A 20,486-nucleotide genomic window follows, 5' to 3' on the forward strand; every position below is an offset into this window, starting at 1 on the left:
TTGAGAGAGAACCTCTAAGTCTGCAGGCTGTTTCAGGATCATTTCCTCAGAAAAAGATGCGGGGAGGAGAGGGACTTCAAATCAGTTGGGGGGGGGGAGGGGGGACGTGCAGTCAGAGTATTAGGCAGTGAAAAAGTTCTCAGGTTCCTTCTACAATCTTTCTGTGGCCACTCTAAACATTTTGCTGCCCACTAAGGCCACCTCAGGGTGGCCCTGAAGAAAGATTTGCCTTAGGATTGATAGTTTTGCTTTGGAAATCCCCTTCTTGAAAGTAAGGGATAATCTGAAGTGTATTGTCTTAGCTTACCTAAGCAGTCCAGACAGAACCAGCCGGAGGGTAGCAGAGGGTGCCTTGGGCATTTCACCTAATGGCCTAAAAGCTAGGGACAGATCTTGTTGGCATGCCTAAGGTGGGACCCAGGTTACATTGGGTCTGGGAGGGAGAGGGAGAGGGATAAGGTCAGGTCCCTGGAGAAGGTGGCATCAGGAAATGTACAAGCTGGCGGCCCTCTAGGAATGACACAGCCACTCCTCAGGGTCAGCCAAGTCCAATGGCATTTAGTCCTTCCTGACCCCTGGATTACTATATCCATCCACCTTTCATAAGAGCCAAGGTAAGACAGAATATTCCCACAGCCTGGATGACAAAACTAACGCAGAAAGGTTAAACAAGAAGAGCTAGAGATGAGATTGAACTCCACATATGTCTGGAGCTTTATCCTTTCCTACCTCACTCCCTCTTACGAAAGCAATGCTTAGTGGAGCTAGCTGGGCTGCTCTCAGATTACAACAAATTAAAAATGGGCATTTGACTGAGATTTGTCCTCTCTGCATAGGTGCGACCTCATTCACCTCCTGAGCTTTGGTTTTTCTGAATCTTTTCTATTCACAGTAGTGGGGATTTTACCCTATGTTTAGCATATTGTACATACACTCCCAAAATGTTTGTGGAGTTGAATGACTATATTTAATCAATGCCCCTTTTACCTTGTTGAGTAGAGAGAGAGTAGAAAAGTTGCTGTAGCAACCTTTGCATCAGGTAAGCTTTGACATTGAGGGGAATCTACACTGCTGAACTCTACGTTGTCAGGCCTTAGAGCCGGGGGTATTATGCTTGAGGTGGTCAAGCTGAATGAGCCCAGGGAGGGTCACGTTCCACCTTTCACTCGATTTAGAGAAGATCAGAAATGGAGCTGGGCTCTGGTGGTGCATGCCTATAATCGTAGCTATTCAGGGTAAGATCTAAGGGTACTAGTTTGAAGCCAGCCCAGGCAAGAAAGTCCGTGAGACTCTTAGCGCCAATTAACCACACAAAAAAAGAAAAAGACCAATGGTGGGGTTGTGACTCAAGTGGTAGAGTGCTAGCCTTGAGCACAAAAGTTCAAGGACAGCATCCAAGCCTTGAGTTCAAGCCCCAGGACTGGCATGTGCGCGTGCACACACACACATACACATACAATCAGAAATGGTGATAGCACTAGTTTTTATAAGGAACATTTTTATCTATAGCCCTACTTTCCTTATGGCCTGGATTGGCTGGCTTTTAAAATCACTTTTTTTTTTTTTAAATGACCACTTTAATAATTAACTGCTCCATTTCCCAGCTCATATGGGCACTTCTTGCCAGCTCTGCCCCAGGGATTGCTTCGGGTAGGACTTGCTGTTCTGATCCGCCTCTTTCCTAGCCTACAGAATCAAGAGATCCAGGGATCCCTCACTTGGGGGATGGGTTGGCGTCGATGTATTGGAGGAGCAAAGGGACTTAAGCAGCTGGTTTGAAGCAAGGGAGGAAGCACATCTGAGCGGTGTAGACTCTTTCAAAGCAGATAAACTAAAAAGGAGCCCAACAGGCATGGAAGATGCGAATACCAAGTGCCCTGCTTTGACCCTTATGTCAGAAGGAGGCCCCCAGAAGGCCCGGGAAACCTTACAGAGAAGTTCTTTGGTTCTCAAGCTCCTCATTGTCCAGTAGCACTACTTTATTTCCCTCTCACTTCCTCCATGTAAATATATCTGTCTGAGTCAGGTTCCTTCCTGAAAGCTTTTAATTCTAGGAACTGTTCCAATTTTCCTTTTTATCTTTGTCTTATAGTTAATCTGCAGTTGGGAAAGAAAGCCACCAGTCTCAAGTGGGAGGTGGCCTCACGGCATTGGAGCTTGCAAATCCTGAGGGGCTGTCTTCTCTAAAGCTCAGAATTTTGTTCATTGTGTGTGTAATTGCCAAGTGTAGGCCCGTTTCACTGGGCTGTCATGGCAACCTGATCATCAAAAGACACTGCAGCCACAGCAGCCAGTGAGATTAGAGAGCCTTGAAGGTGGGTGGGGCTTGTGAGCCTTCATTTATTAATCTTTCTGCCTTGGTCTGAGTCATTGCAGAGGAGGGAGGAGTCACATTCTGACTTAGTGCTACATTACCAACACCGTACCTGCTCTGTTCTTTACACATAGTATTCCAGCCCTTACAGGAAGTACCTGCTGGGTTCTTTTGTTTTGTTTTGGCGCATAATAGACAGATCTGCAGTGGAAAAATGCTAGTGAGATCTCCTTTATGGATGAAGTGGAATCTGATGCCACTGAATTCTACGGGATCTAGTGCTAGTCATTGTTTCCCTATAGTAGTCAGAGGAATAGACATCTGAAGAGAAGAAACAAATAGATCTGGGTCACAAAATTAGAATAAATAAAAGAGGGCAGCGAAGAATCTTACTGTGTGCTGTTCCCTGATCTTGGAGAGCTGGGAGCTAGGGAGATGTCAGGCATGGAATCCAGGTCTGATGCTGGTGCTTCATTGTCCTCCCCACCTGGTTTTCAAAGCTCTAGTTTGGCTAAGGCCAAACTTGCTCAAGTTACACCTTATCTTCCCATATGCAATGTTGCTGACAGCAGGTCTCAGGGTCAGGCTTCCAAGTATTCTTCCAGAACTGAGCTCCCAAATCTCCTCGCTAAAGTATCAGGTTGGAAGTTGCTTTAAGTGGATGTTGTAACAAGAGCCTGGGCCTGGCTTCAAGCCCAAGCTCTGTCACTGACAGACTTGGGACTTGAGCAAATGAGGGTCTCTCTCCAGGTCTGTTTGCTCAACTTTTGGGTCATGTTGCTCATGGGATGACCCCAGAGCCCCTCACTCAAGGCTGGAGCTCTGCCACCTGAGCCACAGCTCTACTTCCAGCTTTTTTTTTTTTTTTGTCGGTCATGAGGCCTGAACTCTGGACCTGGTCTCTTCAGCTCAAGGCTAGCACTCTACCACTTGAGTCACAGCGCCACTTCTGGCTTTTTCTGCTTATGTGGTGCTAAGGAATCAAACCCAGAGCCTCATGCATGCAAGGCAAGCACTCTACCACTGAGCCACCTTCCCAGCGCTCTACTTCCAGCTTTATGCTGATTAATTAGAGGTAAGCCTCATGGAGAGACTTTACTGCTTTGAACCACAGTCCTTAGATTTCAGAGTCTGGAATAGCTAGGATTAACGGGCATGAGCCACTAGTGCCTGATCTTGGATTGGGAGGGTTTGGGTTAGTTTTTGTTTTTGTCTTTTGACAGTATTGAGACTTGAACTCAGAGGATCTCATACTTGCATGCTCTCAGCCCAAAAATGGAGTTTTTGATTATCTGTGAAACTCAGTAGGATGGATGACTCTTTTTTTTTTTCCTGGGGCTTGAACTCGGCCTGGGCACTGTCCCTGAGCTGCTCAAGGCTAGTAGGCTACCACTTGAGCCACAGTGCCACTTTCAGCTTTTTCTGTGTAGGTGGTACTGTGGAATTGAACCCAGGGCTTTATGCATGCTCTACCACTAAGCCACATTCCCAGCCCCTGGATGACTTTTTAAATAAGTAAGCAAAGTCCAATTTAAATTTGTGTAATAAAGACATTGCGGGCTGGGAAGGTGGCTCAGTGGTAGAGCACTTGCCTTGCATGCGTAAGGCCCTGGGTTCGATTCCCCAGCACCACATAAGCAAAAAGAAAAAAAGCCGGAAGTGGCACTATGGCTCAAGTGGTAGAGTGCTAGCCTTGAGCTGAAGAGCTGAGGGATAGCGCCCAGGCCCCGAGTTCAGGCCCTACGACCGGACCCAAAAAAAATAAAATAAAGACTTCGCTTTTTTGGAGGGAGAGAAAGGGGAGCCCAAGCTGGATTCAAATTGGGGTTTCTACTGCCTCAGCCTCCTAGGTACAAGAGTTATAGGAATGTACTACCATATTTATGGGACTTAATGACATTAGCAGAATGAAAAGTTTGAATGCTTTTTAAGCTAAATGTGGCTGTCCATGCTTATAATTTCACACTGCTCAGTTGAAGGCCAGTCTGGACAGTGCAAGCCTGGCTTAAAAACAAAGCCATGTACCAGTGGCTCACACCTGTAATCCTAGCTACTCAGGAGGCTGAGATCTGAGGATTGTGATTTGAAGCCAGTCCAGGCAAGAAAGTCTGTGACACTCTTATCACCAATAAACTACCAAAAAAGCCAGAAGTAGAGCTGTGGCTAAGTGGTAGAATACTAGTCTAAAACACTTGCCTAGTTCTCAGGGTACTACATTCAACACCGCCAACAACAAAACACTAATGTTGTAATACAATTGATGTCAGCCGAGTAAAATAACGTGTTCTTGACACTTGAAGAACATTTCAGAGAACATTCCTTGGTCCTGTGAAACTGTTAGTCTGTGTAGAGTAATGACCTCTGTTGCATTTATTTGATAATACTTTGAAATTTCTCTTGTGATATCAAGCACAAGATTCTTTCATTTTTTGTTTTTGTTTTTCGTGCCAGTACTGGCTCTTGAACTTAGGGCCTTTTGCTCTGGCTTGCTGTTTTTACTCAAGGCTGTCACTGTACCATCTGAGCCACACTTGCCTCTTCAGCTCTTTGCTGGTTAATTGGAAATAAGACTCTCAAAGACTTTCTCCCCAGGCTGGCTTAGAACTGGGATTCTTTGATTTTAGCAGGAAAGTCCATGAGACTCTTACCTCTAATTAACCACCAAAAAGCTGAAGTAGAAGCCAGGAGCTCGTGGCTCATGCCTATAATCCTAACTACTCGGAAGGCTGAGATCTGAGGATCATGGTTCAAAGCCAGCCCAAGCAGGAAAGTACATGAGACTCTTATTTCCAATTAACTACCAGGAAACCGGAAGTAGCGCTGTGGCTCTAGTGGTAGAGCGTTAGCCTTGAGCTAAAAAGCTGAGGGACAGCGCCTATGCCCAGAGTTCAAAACCTATGACCGACCAAAAAAAAAAAAAGCCCAATTAGAGCTTTGGCTAAAATGGTACAGCTCCAGCCTTGAGTGAAAAACGAAGGGACAGCACCCAGGCCCTGAGTTCAATTATGTGTGAGAGAAGGTAAGGGGTATGGAGGGAGATCTAATTGAATACAGGCATGTGCCTATTCTAGCCAGGCTGGCGCAGGCATACACATCCATCCAGAAAATAAAAGCAAAAACGGTTGGAGGCATGGCTTAAGTAGTAGAAGGCCAGCCAGTGAACAAATGCATCAGATACTGAGTTGAGTCTTGATCTTAGACAACAAAAGGGGGCGGGGGGAGCTGGGAATAGTGGTCCAAGAGGCCGAGCACCTGTCTAGTACAGGAGAGGAGGGGGCAGATCTTGTTCATGTCTGTTTCTTGGCTCCTTAGAAACCAGCTGAGCCTAAAGCCTTCTTCTTTCAGGGACCCTAGCAATAGAAATATGTGTTATGGTATCCAAAGCCCAAGGATTGGGCTGCTTAGGAGACAGCTGAGCGTTGTGGACTTAGGGGAGGCTGAGCAGGAGTCTGCCCAGTCATCAAGCTCAAGGTGAGTACTCTACCATTTGAGCCACTTCCAATTTTCTGGTGGTTAATTGAAGATAAGAGTCTCACGGACTTTCCAGCCCAGGCTGGCTTTGAACCATGATTCTCACTGAGATCTCAACCTCCTGAGTAGCTAAGATTACAGGCATGAGCCACCCCAGGGCTTGCTATTAAAACTTAAGTCCCTTAGGACCAAATGCTCTATCCCTGCTTATAATTTGTTCCACCGTGGTATACATAAAAGTCAACATCTTGCCAGGCACAGTCATTCATGCCTATAATCCTAGCTGCTCAGGAGACTAAGATCTGAGGATCACAGTTTGAAACCAGCCTTGGCAGGAAAGTCCATGAGACTCTTCTCTCCATTGAACCACTAGAAAGCTGGAAGTGGTGCTGTGGCTCCAGTGGTAGAGCACTAGCCTTGAGCTGAAGAGCTCAGGGACAGCGCCCAGGCCTAGTGTTGAAGCCCCATGACAGACCAAAAAAAATAGACAAAAAAAACTCAGGAAGTACCCAGGCCCTGAGATCAAGCAAATACTAGGAATGACACCCACAAACACACAAAGTTAAAGTCAACATCTTATTCTAGAATCTTCCTGACAGCTTTCTGTAAAACACTTGCTAATGTGTTGAGAAGTACTTTTAATTTTGTTGATCTCCAAATGATAGCTATCCATTTTTATCCATCCCCAGAGCGAGAAGATTTCATCTATATTAGGAAGCAGTACACCATAAAAGGAGCGAGAGAGTGACGTGGTCTCTTCCTTCTCAGTGCAGATCTGTGAGGAAGGCTTGGGGTGGAACTTGCAGGCTGGGGGCGCAGGTTAAGCCTCCGGAAGGATCAGCTCTTTTCAAGGTCTGGAATGTTCTTATTCATCTCCTAAAGGAGTTCCACAGCTGGGTTGCCTTGTGGAAGTTTTTCTATGATAATTCTACCAAGCATTTACAACATGGCTGTACGATTAAGAGACCAAATGTTTTAAAATTTCATTTGATTTTCCTTTGTAATGCTGAATATTGAGCCCTGTATCAGTTTCTTAACTGTGTGTGTATATGTGTGTCTGTGTGTGTCTCTGTTACCAAGGATAGTACTAAAGACATTAAGATTGCTAAGTATGCACTCTTACGCGGGAGCTACACTCTCAATTCAAGTTTTGTCATTTTGACAAAGTACTAAGAAAAGAACTTAAGGGAGATAGGGCTTATTTTGACTTTCAGAGGTTTGGGGCATCATGAGAAGACAGGCATAGTAGAAGGGAGCAGCTCAACTCATAGTAAGTAGCCAGGAAGCAGAGACAATGTCTGTGCCCGTAGGCATTTTTTTTTCTTTTTCTTTCTTTCTTTTTTTTTTTCCTTTTTGGCAGCACTGTGATTATTCAGGACCGTGCGAGTGCTAAGCTGGCAGTCTAACACAGAGAGATTTCCAGCACTGCTGTTGTTGTTTGTTGTTGTTGTTTCTGTTGGTCACAGGTCTTGAACTAAGGGCCTGGGCACTGTCCTGAGCAGTTTTGCTCAAGGCTAGTGCTCTACCACTTTAGAGCTACAGCACAGCACTACTTCCAGTTTTTTAATTGTTGATTGGAGATAAGAGTCTCGTGGAATTTTGCCTTCCTGGGCTGACTTCAAACCATAATCCTCGGATCTCAGCCTCCTGAGTAGTTAGGATTACAGATATGAGCCACCAGTGCTGGGCTAACAACAACACTGGTTGTTGTTGTTGTTGTTGTCAGTCGTGGGGCTTGAACTCTGGGCTTGGGCACTGTCCCTCAGCTCTTCAGCTCAAGGCTAGTGCTCTATCACCTGAGCCACAGTGGCACTCATGGCTTTTTCTGATTATATGGTGCTGAGGAATTGAACCCAGGCCCTCATGCATGAGAGGCAAGCACTCTACCACTGAACCATCTTCCTAGCCCCATGATCTCTGTTTTGTTTCGTTTTTTGATGTTATTTTTAAGACAGGGTCTTACTTCCTGCCCAGACACTGAGCTGTGAGCTGTCGGTCTCCTTGTTCTGACTTGTTCAGCTTCCGTCTTTTTTTCTTTTCTTGGTCGGTCATGGGGCCTGAGAACTGTCCCTGAGCTCTTCAGCTCAAGGTGAGTACTCTACCATTTGAGCCACTTCCAATTTTCTGGTGGTTAATTGGAGATAAGAGTCTCACAGACTTTCCAGCCCAGGCTGGCTTTGAACCATGATTCTCACTCAGATCTCAACCTCCTGAGTAGCTAAGATTACAGGCATGAGCCACCAGCCACTGGCAGCTTCCTTTTATTGAGATGGGGGGGGGGGGTGTCTCATGGGGCTTAAACTCTGGGCCTGGGCGCTGTCCCTCAGCTCTTCAGCTCAAGGCGAGCACTCTTATCATTTGAGCCACAGGGCCACTTTGGGTTTTCTGGTGGTTTATTGGAAATGAGAGTCTCACAGACTTTCCTGCATGGGCTGGCTTTGAACCATGATCCTCAGATCTCAGCCTCCTTAATTGTGTGGATTATAGGCATGAGCCATTGGCGCCTGGCTTTCATGGACTTTTTTTCCCAATTTCTGACAGGTGTGTGCACTACACCCAGCTATGGATTGAGAAGGGGTCTCAAAAACTTTTCTGCCTGGCTGTCCTCCAACTGCTGCCCTCCCATATTCAGCCTACCAAGTAGCTAGGATTACAGTTTCAAGCCACCAGTGTCTTGTTTGCTTGTTTTTTTTTTTTTTTTGGGTCCGGTCGTGGGGCTTGAACTCTGGGCCTGGGCACTGTCCCTCAGCTCTTCAGCTCAAGGCTAGCGCTCTACCACTTGAGCCACAGCGCCACTTCCAGCTTTTTTCTTTTTGCTTATGTGGTGCTGAGGAATCGAACCCAGGGCCTCAGGCATGCAAGGCAAGCGCTCTACCACTGAGCCACCTTCCCAGCCCCCTTAAGCCACCAGTGTCTAGCTTCCCTTTTTCTTCTTTTATTCCACCTGGCCTCCAGCCTATGGGTTGGTGCTGCCCACATTCAGGATGGGCCTCCCACTCTTAGATAATTCTTGCCGGAAATTCCCTCACAGGCACACCCAAAGTTAATTTCCCAGCTTCTTCTCCATTCAATCAAGTTGACAGTCAAGATTACCCCATCACTAACACAGGGATTTATGCATATTAGACAAGTGTTCTACCATTGAGCTATAGCTTACACTCTACCTCTCTACCTCCTTTTTTGAGGCAGGGTCTCCAAATATAGCCCAGACTGACCTTAACCTCACTATTGTAGCACTAACTGGCCTTGAATTTGAGGTTCTCTTGCCTCAACCTTTCTTCTGAGAGCTGGGATTCCAGGTATGTACACTATGCCCAACTCTTAAAAAAAATTTTTTTTAAGTGAAATTTACAAAGGTTTCACATAGAGCAGCAACGTTCCAGGTCAGAAAGCTAGGACTATGCAAGGTTTCAAGTGTTTTATGTAGACTTGGGTCTGAAAACTATGGGGGCTGATACAGGGCCTCAGTTGGCCCCAGAGTTCTGATTCTGGGGGGTTGGGGGGGGGTCCCTCAGCAAATACCTAAGGTCCCTCCTCTTCTGTGGTCCTTTTGAGTCCTCTTCTGGTTGCCTTGAGGCGGGGCAATGGGTTGCTTTGTAGAGTGCATGGAAGTGGTTTTCTCACTGGGTACTTGTGGGCTGTGCCGGGCTGGGGGGGCCGGGCACATCAGCGCTGTGCTGGAAGGTGAGTGGGCCATGCCGCAGCCTGGCTGGGGACCGGCTCTTTGACTCCTGTCTCAGCCACCCCAGGCCAGTGTCCAGCGGACATTAATTTTTTTTCCACATCTGCTGAATTTTCTGTTGGGAATGATTTACTAAGGGGACAAGTTCGAATCGAGTGACGCACTTGGGGACCTTGTATGAAAACTGGTTGTCGGCTGTTTGTTTGGAGGAGCTGGCAGCCAGGGGGTGAAGGTTTGTTTGGGCACGGGACGGACACCCAGGGCAGAGCCCGCTGCCGGGGCTCCGCCGGGGTAGCGCGGGAGCCAGTGACGTCAGTCCTGATCTTTGCTCTTGGCCTCTTGAGCAACCCGATGCCGCCGTCCACGGGGGCGGAGCTGGGCCGGAGCTCAGGAGCTCATTGGCCGGGCCGGGCTGGCAGTGGGTGGAGCCGTGTTTCAACGGAGCCGAAGGGCGGGGCTCGGTGCCGGCATATCAAGTGCAAGTTTCGCGGGCGGCGGCATCGAGTTCTGGCCGGGCTGCAGGCCTCTGCTCCCGCTCCCGCTCCCCGCCCGGCTCCGCTCCGCTCCCGTGGCAGCCACGCACCCGCCCGGCCAGCATGCTCTGCCTGTGCCTGTACGTGCCGCTCATCGGGGAGGCCCAGACCGAGTTCCAGTACTTTGAGTCCAAGGGGCTTCCCGCCGAGCTCAAGTCCATCTTCAAGCTCAGCGTCTTCATCCCCTCCCAGGAGTTCTCCACCTACCGCCAGTGGAAGCAGGTGTGCGGGGCCGGGCAGAAGCGGGTTTGCTGAGCGGATAGGTGTCCTCTGACACAGCGGCTCACGGCGGAGAGACTGCCGGAAGGGTGGGAATTTTCCCCGGTTGGCACGTGGCAAGCTCTGCGGCATGGGTGGGAGCGACTGCTTTCGCATGACGTGAGGAAGGCTGGAATTCCAGGAAGGCACTTGTGGGAGACGGAATGTAGAGATGGAGTGCCTTTAACTGAGTGTGGCTGAGATGGCGGGCCGGGGGTGGGGGAGGATGGTAGAGGCTCCTCTTTGGAGGTTCAGCAGGCTGGAGTTGGCATCCCTGGGTATGGGAGGGGAGGGCAGCCCCAGGAGCAGGGCACAGCAGGGGTCCTGACCCTTGGATGATGAGAAACTGAGCTGTAGAGGTGGAGGGTCACTTGGGTCACTTGCCTCCTGGTTTCTCAGTTCATTGGGATCACACTGTCCCCAGTGCTAGTGATACCAGTGGGTGCTGGAGATGCTTTGGATGCCCTAGGAAGGAAACAGAAAGGAGGCTCTGTGGGTTTGTTTTTTCATCAGGAATACGCTCTGTAGTCTAGGTTGGCCTCACATTCTTCATCCTCAGCCTCCCAAATGCTGGGATTATACACATGCGCCACCACATCCAGCTCTTAAGAGTATTTTTAAATCAGCTGCAGTGAGCACAGTCGTGGGTTGTCTATGTCACAGGCAGTCAAATGCATGGATCGCCTTGGTGGCAGGCAACCTGAGGGCCAGAGCTCTGCACCTTCTCCCCCAATGGCTTGTGGACTGTTGCTATTCCAGTTAGAAATGTGGAGCAGTGGTTCCATTCAAAATTTCTTCCACTCCTGGCTGAGAGCACAGATGTTGGCAGGAAATGAATAAGCCTAGGTAGCAGATAGACATACCAGCATCTGTCCTCAGATCCAGCCACACCCTGCACACCAGGCTTTTGACGATGCTAGGTCCCAGCATATCTATCTAGGGTCATCCCCCATCAGTGGTCAGGGTGTGACAACAATCCTTTGTGAGCACAAGCTGGCTGATGGTCCATCAACTCATAGATCTTGGCGTTAGCATATTGGTTGTGGATAGTGAATAGAGTCTGGTGGAGAATCAGGAAACACAGGAAGAATAACTAGATTCCTTAAGGGAGCCTCTGCTCCGGCTTCTGGGTGATGCTGAATTGAAGTGACTCATATTGTCTCTCACGTTCTTGAAATTCACCTTTAGGGTGGCACAGTATCTGCAGGAAGGTGGCTCAGGAGATGGACAAGCTCAGCTTGAATCCCACCCACCACTTCCCTGGCTGTGTAACCTCCCATAAATAATTAGCCTCTCTGATCTAAACTCCTGTTTTCTGCTCTGGCATAGAGGAAATGTCGGCCCCTACTTCCTAGAGCTGTTGTGAAACTCAGTAAAGCGTTTCACATGACCCCGGCACATTCTATACTCAGTGTGGAGACCTTTTGCAGTTGCTGAGTGCAGCTCAGCTCCATGGCAAAGGTGCTGAGCTGTGGAACCTCTTTAAGCCACCCTAGGTCACTTGACTATTGCTAGGTAATGCTGTCCTGGTTGCCAGGGCCTGCTCAGGGCTCTGTTATATCATCTGGCATCCTGAGACCTGGGACTGGCAGTGCCATGAAGCACATGCCCAAGAATAATCACCCTTGGCTCCTCCCCCTCCTCAGCCTCCAGAGTGTTCCCTTGGCAGAATATCTGCCAGGCAGACATTGCCCCAAACTTTCACTCTAGCCACCGAGTTGTTTTGGGACCAGTTGGGGGGGGGGGGGGGTGGAGGGGCCGTGTGGAAAGAGCAAGTGGCAGAGTTTCTGAGGGAATGGGGAGCCTGGTGCAAGGGACAGCCCCACAGGGTGCAAGCAGCTCACCCTGGTTGTGTAACACACAGGTCTTGGGAACACTGACAGGCTGCCTTGCTGGCCTCTGTCTGGAGGGCTCCTCCTGAGGCCTCCTTTGTCCTGGCTTTGTCAGGGAAACAGAGTGGACCTGCTCCTGGCTTCTAGCCAGGCCTTGGGTCTAAACAGTAACTGGCGGGCTGAGAATTGACGTGGCAGGCTTCTTGTGGACTAGAATATCCTGGGAGTAGACAGGGGCATCCCAGGTCACTGGGGTGACCTTTGTTCCAGATTGCAGTTTCCTGGGCAAGGGGGCCCCACCAGGGACCGGAAAAGGCAGGTTCTGAGAAAAACCACAAACTCTTTTCGTTTTCTAGAAAATTGTGCAAGCCGGTGACAAGGACCTGGATGGGCAGCTGGATTTTGAGGAATTTGTCCATTACCTCCAAGACCATGAGAAGAAACTGAGGCTGGTGTTTAAGAGTCTGGACAAAAAGAATGATGGTGAGTCTGGGTCTGGCTTGTATGGCCCTAGCCGGGCGTTTCTGCCTGCCAGGCCCTACTCACTGCGCCTGTCCCCACAGGGCGGATCGATGCGCAGGAGATCATGCAGTCCCTGCGGGACCTGGGAGTCAAGATCTCTGAGCAGCAGGCAGAAAAGATTCTCAAGAGGTAAGTGCCCAGCAACCTCCATGTTTGGGGTGATGGGGGGAAAAAACGGTTCTCGGACTAACTTATGGCGCTGTTCATTGTGCTGACCTGTTTTCTTGAACTCCGCCTTCTTGTGCTCGTAAAGAATCAAAGTATCCCGGTCCCAAAGGAAGCTTCTCCCCAGGTTTGCAAACCAGCTTTCCCCCTCACACCCACACATCCCTTTTTTTTGGTATGTGTCAATATTGAGTCTTGAACTTCAGGGCCTGGGCACTTTTTTCCATTCAAGACTGGCACTCTGCCACTTGAGCCACGGCTCCACTTCCAGCTTTTTGGTGGTTCACTGTAGATTCCTGCCCAGGCTAGTTTTGAACAGCAACTCTCAGATCTCAGCCTCCTGCATAGCTAGGGTTTCAGGCATGAGCCACCAGCACCCAGCATGCCCAGCTCCCTTTTGGAATGACTCTGGAATGACCCATCTACGGTGGACCCAGGAAGAGAAGGAGGGAAGACTCCAAGTTGTTGAGAAGCGTCCCCACAACGTGTTCTCTTCCTAGCTAGGAAGGGAGAAGGGGCTTGCACCATATTCCTTCTTCCCACAGCTAACTGGCTCTGTCTGATGCTGAAGGTAGTTCAGTGGTGAAAAGGACAGCCCTGGGAGTTCTTTGGCTCCGGCTCCGGCTCCGGCTCAGGGCTCCTGGGCCTGTCACTGGGGCAGCTCAACCTCGAGCTGTGCTGCCTGCCATGTCTTTGGGTGTGTGCTTGCTTTACTAACGTCTGCTCAGAGCACTTATTTGTATTGTTTCTCCTCTCTCCTCTGCATCCTCCTTTGTCTGTCTGTCAGAATACGAACGGGCCACTTCTGGGGCCCTGTCACCTAGTAAGTATCCGTGTCACCTATGACCGCTTCCCTCCCTGACTTCCACGCCTGATCTAAGTGGGGTTCTTGTGGGCCAGTATAGTCCTGTTTGGGGTTTTGCTTTTTGTTTCTTACCAAGAGGGGTGTAAACCATCTTGCCCTTTCTTACGGGCACACGGGTACCTGAGTGGCTGTAGCTACTGCCTCAGCCTTGCTGAGAGGTGCCATGCTCCTGGTAGATGGGCGTGATTCCACGTGGGTGAGCGCACCTTTTTCTTGTAGCATGGATAAAAATGGCACGATGACCATCGACTGGAACGAGTGGAGGGACTACCACCTCCTGCACCCCGTGGAGAACATCCCCGAGATCATCCTGTACTGGAAGCATTCCACGGTGAGACCACCTGCATCGATCTGTCCACAGGCTCTTCCCCCGGCAGCGGCCACGAGTGGGTCAGGGGTCCCTGTTGTCTACTCCAGCCAGCCCAGTACAACCAGCCACGTGTGCCCCCACTTTCCCAACCACTGACAACTGTGAACAGCTGGACTTTGCCAAGCCTAAGTGAGGTTCCCTTTGCCAGGAGTATCTTCCTGTCCCCACAGGCAGGGGTGTTCATGGCCCATTTCAAATATCCCTTCCAGGAAGTGGAGTTGTGGCTCAAGTGGTAGAATGCTAGCCTTGAGCTGAAGAGCTGAGGGACAGTGCCCAGACCCAGAGTGCAGGCCCCACGACTGACAAAAACAAAAGTTTCAAATATCCCTTCTCCCGATGCCTCTTGTTCCCCAAACCTTATGGTCCCTTAATGACTCTAAGGAGAACACACATGGAGAGTTAGTAGATGGCTGTCCTCTCACTTCCTTTGTGTGAGTGTGTGTGTGTGTGTGTGTGTGTTGTGTATATGTGTGTCATTTCTGATTCCTCTTTATGGCAAAAATAGCATGTCCCCATTGTGTTCCCCAAGCTACTGTTTTGAATGTGGGTCTGCATCGACCTCCCTGCCCAGTCCCCAGATGCCAGCCTTCTCTCTCCTGCTGGTCTTGGCTGAGCTGCCCCTGCTGGGCAGTCTTACTTCCCTGAGCCCGTAGTCTCAGGCCAGGACTGTCGGGTGAAAGTAAGGGGCAGGCTCGAGGGTTCAGAGCAACTGGCCCCTGTCTCTGGCCTGCAGCCTTGGGTCAGAGCTGAGCCAGCTGGAACCGGCCCCAGAGAGCGCTATTATCACAGGCAGGGCAGTGCTCTGTTTGCTAAGGTCTTATGTAATGTTCTGCCAGTATGATCCAGTTCCATTACCAGGTTGCAAGATTTATTCCCCTGACCTGATCCTATCCATCTAACCTGGCAGTCTGTACTGAAAAGCCTTATGAGCTGCCCCGTGATTTTGGCTCTTCCACTTCTATCACCTCCTCTTCTACCTGGGCCCTACCGGGCCACCAACAAGGCCAAGCTTTGCCATGTTCACACACAGAAGGGGAAAGATCCCAGTTCCCAGCATCCTCACCATGCACGTGGTCTCCTCAGAGGGTGGAAAGCCATGGCCACCAGCAGTTTGGCTGCAGCTGGGCAGGGTGGGCCATGTATGACTCTACTGGTTTTCCTCACAGATCTTCGATGTGGGTGAGAATCTGACAGTGCCTGATGAGTTCACGGTGGAGGAGAGGCTGACAGGGATGTGGTGGAGACACCTGGTAGCTGGAGGCGGGGCAGGGGCTGTTTCCAGGACTTGCACAGCTCCCCTGGACAGGCTCAAGGTGCTCATGCAGGTGAGCAGCAAAGTGGTCCAGACAAGACCACCTGATTTTTCATCTGGAGTTTGTGGATGGTTGGATTCCCCCTCCCTTGGCAGTGCATTCTGCCCTTTTTTAGCCCAAACTTGTCTAACCCAATGGATGACATTAGAATTACTGCTCCAGCCAAGGTACCCAGAGATCCAGTTCTAGGTGACCTTTTGCAAATAGAAGATCTAATTTTATCTGACATACTTAAGCAAGGCATCCCCTTACATTAGCCTAATGTGGCCCCGTGAGGCCCTGGGACATCCGTAGTATGGCAGGAAGTGTTTTCCCTGAGCACATCAGCCCAGCGAGCAGCTCCATGTCCATGGGCAGAGATGGACTGCTCTGATGTCAGGAGCAGCATTGTGAAATAATCCACATGAGGACACACTAGTGGACTTTGATATCACTCTGAACAGAAACCAGGCAGTCTTGTTTCATTGCTTGTGTCTAGCACTTTTTGTACCAGGAGCCCCGCTCAGAAACAGCACCATCCTTCCTCTCCCTCTTAGCCCTCTGGGACCTCTCTGTATGCCCTGGAAACAAGGGATGGGTCTCAGGGAAAAGGAAATCTAGGCTTAGACTCTGTCCTGGCTTAAGTCCAGCTCCCTCCTTCCCACTTACCTAATAGATTACCCATAAAAATGAGGGCCCACGACCGACCAAAAAAAAAAAAAAAAAAAAGAGGGGCTCAGACAGCTGCCTGTCAGACCATGAATTGAATTGCCAGGAAGGTTGCCGGGATGGGAGCAGTCCCGTGGCTGTGCTTTAACCAAACTCAGCCAGGCTGGAAGCTGCAAGGTTATAGATCAGCCTGCGTGAGCCCTGTTGGAGCTGAGGCTGGGTTCATGGAGGTTCACTGTATATTAATTTCTATGAAGAAAAGCCCAGGGCTGGGTTTTGCTTTATTTTTTGAGATAGTCCTTGTTGGAGGTATTAGGCATAGTGTCGGTACCCAGTAGGTGGCACTTTAGTAAACCTACGTGAATCTAAATTAGAATGAGCTATGTTTGGTCCTCACAGTGCTGAGTTAGACTTCACATCGCTCAGATGAGGGGAAAATAAAACAAAACCAAATTCCCTGGTGGCCCAGAGAGAAAGCCCTGCCCCTGCGCCCCCCCACCCCCACCGCCACCCCGACCCCTGTGATGGCAGCCTACGGCCCTGCCACATTCCACTGTTCTCCCTCAGGTCCATGCCTCCCGAAGCAACAACATGTGCATTGTGGGTGGATTCACCCAGATGATCCGAGAGGGAGGGGCCAAGTCACTCTGGCGGGGCAACGGCATCAACGTCCTCAAAATCGCCCCTGAGTCAGCCATCAAATTCATGGCATATGAGCAGGTGAGGACCCAGCTTCCCGGAGAGAGTTTCCCCTTGGCTGTTTATGAGGCTTTGGCTGGATTGGGAATACCCAGGGACCTGGGAGGCCTAGGCTGGCTCTGGCAGTGCCACCAGGCCCACTTGCTTCCATTTCTGGGCATAAAATGGCCAGGGTCACTAGATCTTGGGGCAAGTGCTGTGGCCTCTGAGTGCATTGGTCTGTTTTTCCCGCTTGTAGATCAAGCGTCTTGTTGGAAGTGACCAGGAGACACTGCGGATCCATGAGAGGCTTGTGGCAGGCTCCTTGGCCGGGGCCATCGCCCAGAGCAGCATCTACCCAATGGAGGTGAGGGGCCACCTGGGTCCTGGGGTAGGCAGTGTGCCCAGAATGGAGAGGACTGCGCATGCTCACGTCCCCACGTCCTTATCACAGGTTCTAAAGACTCGGATGGCCCTGCGGAAAACGGGCCAGTACTCGGGCATGCTGGACTGTGCAAGGCGAATCCTGGCCAAAGAGGGGGTGGCTGCCTTCTACAAGGGCTACATTCCCAACATGCTGGGGATCATCCCTTACGCCGGCATCGACCTGGCTGTCTATGAGGTGAGGCCCCGGGACTCAGAAGGCGAGATTCAGCCCCTGCCTTCTACCCTTGCCCTCCTGTCGTCTGTCTGCCTGACATAAATGGTTACAACAGTGGCACATTCTCCTCACTTCACTGCAAGGGGCTCCTGGCTTGTGAGCCCTACTCTATTTTCTGTACCCAGAGGCCCAGGCACAGTGGCCCCATTCCCTGTCCTAGCCAGGAATCCGCACTGATTGCAGAAACAAAGGGTGGGCGAGCAGGCCAGCAGCTTGGCAAGGCCCTGAGACCCCATGTCTCAGGACATGGCTCCAGTGCAGCTCCTGGGTCTCCATGCCACACACAAGCTCTTCACTCAGCTCACTCCCCGCTCCGCCCTCACAGACCCTCAAGAACACCTGGCTGCAGCGGTATGCTGTGAACAGCGCAGACCCCGGCGTCTTTGTGCTCCTGGCCTGCGGCACCATCTCCAGCACCTGTGGCCAGCTGGCCAGCTACCCCCTGGCCCTGGTCAGGACCCGGATGCAGGCACAAGGTAAGGCAGGCCACCCTCAGGCAGGTCTCTATCTCCTAGGCAGCTTGGGAGGGCCAATGAAAGGCATCTGACCCACCCAGGGCCTCTCTCCTACAGCCTCCATTGAGGGTGCGCCCGAGGTGACCATGAGCAGCCTCTTCAAACAGATCCTGAGGACCGAGGGTGCCTTTGGGCTGTACCGGGGGCTGGCCCCCAACTTCATGAAGGTGATTCCAGCTGTGAGCATCAGCTACGTGGTGTATGAGAACCTGAAGATTACCCTGGGCGTTCAGTCTCGGTGACGGGAGGGCGGCCGCCGATCCTGGGCTGCAGCCCGGGGTGTGCAGTCATCTCATTCTGTGAATGTGCCAACACTACGCTGACTCAAGCCAAGCTGTGAAACCCGGGACGCTGCGAGGGAGGGGCGGGAGAGGGCTGGCGGGGCCCAGGGCTGTCCTGCTGACCCAGCAGACCCTCATGTCCACCTATGGGAAGACCTGTGGGCGTTCCTCAGGGTCAGCCAGACCCAGGCTTCTGCGCCTGGGGACAGGACGTTTCCTGCAGTGCCTGCCAGATAGCAAGCTTGAGGCCGGCTTAGTTTTCATCTTGTCCTTCTAGCCAGACCTCGGCTGCGCCTGCCCTCTGGCCTGCTGAGCATTCCTGTGCCCACTTTGTACCCTTCTCTGATGAGCTGTGGGAGGAGGGGGACGATCACATGCACACACCTTTCTCGTCCCAGTCCCCTCGGGGCTGGTAAGAGGCAGCCCTCTCAGTCCGCTTCCTGAGCTGCAGCATCCATCCCCACCCTGCGGTACGGGAAGCCAGAGGGGGCTGCTTATTTACTCTCCTCTTCTGAGCCCTGTCCTGGCTTCTGAGCTCACCAGTGTGGACACCTGGACGGTGTGTGTGTGTGTGTGTGTGTGTGTGGGAGATGGGGGGGTGTGCGTGCACACTCGGGCCACTCGCTGCCTGGGGTGGTGCATGGCTTTGCAGAAGGCTAGTGCTGGGGCCTGGAGCCCCAATGCCCTCTGCTGCCTGCTTGGGCCTCACGTCCTCACCTGACCCCAGATTCTGTCAGGACTGGCACTAGCTCAAAACTACACGTGGCATCCCACTCTGTGGCTTGAGGTGGGCCGGGTGGTGTTTGGGAAGAAAAGGCAGAGCTGCTGCTGCCCTTTCTGTCCCAGTAAGAGAAGAGGTGCTGAAGGCCTTAATTATGTCTTGTTAAGCAAAGGATTTCGTTCCAAAAGACAAGCTAGACAAATGTGCAAGTTCTGTACTTGTAGAAAAGTCAGAAGGAGTAGGTGGTTGGGCTGACTGCGCGATTTGTTTCTGCCGCCCCTGGAGATGGATGTCCAGTCCGGACCGAGGAGGACCAGCCTCACATCATTCCACCAATGCGACATCACACCGCTTGGAGCCTATTTATTTTGTATTTATTTGAACAGAGTTATGTCCTAACTATTTTTATAGACTTGTTTAATTAATAGCCTGTCATTTTCAAGTTCATTTTTTTTTTTAACTCATATTTATGTTCATGGATGCTTGTTCCTCCTCATCACTACCGGGGAGGGGTGATGAGAAGAACATGCCTCCAGTGGCCCTTCCCGCTGTCCACACCCAAAGAAACTCCTCTGGGGACTTGATGACAGAAGAAAAGGCAAAAGGGGAAGGGACCGTTAGCCAAGGAGAACGTGTCCCCTGGGCAGGGGGCTTGGGGGCTTGGTGTGACAAGGAGGGGCCAGTGGAAGAATCTTCAGAGTCCAAGTCCTTCCCTGGACTGGGGGGCGAGGGACGTGTCTGTCTCACCCTTTCTGAATGACAAAGCAGTGACGTGCTTCTCACTATGAACTGTGAGGGGCAGGGAAAGGGGGTCACCCCCCTCCATCCCATATGTGAATGGGCTTCCCTCTCAGCCCTCAGCTACCCCTGTGCAACAATGCTGATCAGCTGGCCAGTGACAGTTGTACCTCCATTTCCCCCAGAATTGCCTCATGGGGATCATTTAAATAGGATGCAAAGATCAATGCAAAAATTATTGTTTATATATAAATACATATAGTTCTAACTGGAATTTGTCAATGCAAATTAAGAAAGATGTGGAAGTTGTCATTTCAAACAGCCTTCTAATAAAGGATTTTCAAAGGTGTTGACAGAAGTTGTTCTTTTGTTGTTCTTGTTGTCTTCGGTCATGGGGCTTGAACTCGGCCTGGGCTCTGTCCCTGCGCAATTTTGCTCAAGGCTAGAGGTCTACCACTTTGAGCCACAGTTCCTCTTCTGGTTTTTGAGTGGTTAACTGCAGATAAGAGTCTCACAGAGACTTTTCTGCCTAGGTGTCTTTGAACCTCAGTGCTCAGATCTCAGCCCCCTCGGTATCGAGGATTACAGGCATGAACCACCAGCATCTGGCTGATGGAGCAGTTTTCTGGCCTGAGCTTGGGCGTTCGGTGTTTTTTACATGTAAGAAAATGAATTCATTGCTGTCATCCAGATCTGAGCAGCCCTATCCTGCTCAGTTCCAGGAGCACGTTCCCTCTTTAGTAGTTATTCATCGGGTTTGGGGTGCTCTGATGAGGCCACCAGTACCCCAAGCTGCCCTCTCCTGATTGAGGACACCCGGCACAGGCCACTCCCTTCTGCTAGAAGTCCCATCTTCATGTGGCCTTCAGACACTGCTGGGCTTCTCTCAGCCTCACGATGGTTCCTGCTAACAGATGGT

General features: G+C 50.8%; 1 protein-coding gene across 3 annotated transcripts in view; it reads left to right on the forward strand.

Moving 5' to 3' along the window:
• Slc25a25 (solute carrier family 25 member 25) overlaps nucleotides 1–19,921 on the forward strand; it is a 40,426-nt gene extending 20,505 nt beyond the window's left edge. For 2 of the 3 annotated variants that reach the window (XM_042681101.1, XM_042681102.1), the window contains 9 exons: nucleotides 12,447–12,573; nucleotides 12,654–12,741; nucleotides 13,862–13,973; nucleotides 15,179–15,337; nucleotides 16,541–16,693; nucleotides 16,911–17,018; nucleotides 17,106–17,273; nucleotides 17,638–17,788; nucleotides 17,885–19,921. In XM_042681101.1, the coding sequence (XP_042537035.1) occupies nucleotides 12,447–12,573; nucleotides 12,654–12,741; nucleotides 13,862–13,973; nucleotides 15,179–15,337; nucleotides 16,541–16,693; nucleotides 16,911–17,018; nucleotides 17,106–17,273; nucleotides 17,638–17,788; nucleotides 17,885–18,069 (1,251 nt within the window). In that variant the 3' untranslated portion in view covers nucleotides 18,070–19,921. Of the gene's footprint in view, nucleotides 1–9,984; nucleotides 10,223–12,446; nucleotides 12,574–12,653; nucleotides 12,742–13,861; nucleotides 13,974–15,178; nucleotides 15,338–16,540; nucleotides 16,694–16,910; nucleotides 17,019–17,105; nucleotides 17,274–17,637; nucleotides 17,789–17,884 lie in introns of those variants that run through there. The other variant, XM_042681103.1, reaches the window with a different exon arrangement.
• The last annotated feature ends 565 nt before the right edge of the window (nucleotides 19,922–20,486 follow it).

The sequence above is a fragment of the Dipodomys spectabilis genome, unplaced genomic scaffold (assembly GCF_019054845.1).
Source record: "Dipodomys spectabilis isolate Male_0828 unplaced genomic scaffold, ASM1905484v1 ptg000067l, whole genome shotgun sequence".
NCBI classification, from domain to species: Eukaryota; Metazoa; Chordata; class Mammalia; order Rodentia; family Heteromyidae; genus Dipodomys; species Dipodomys spectabilis.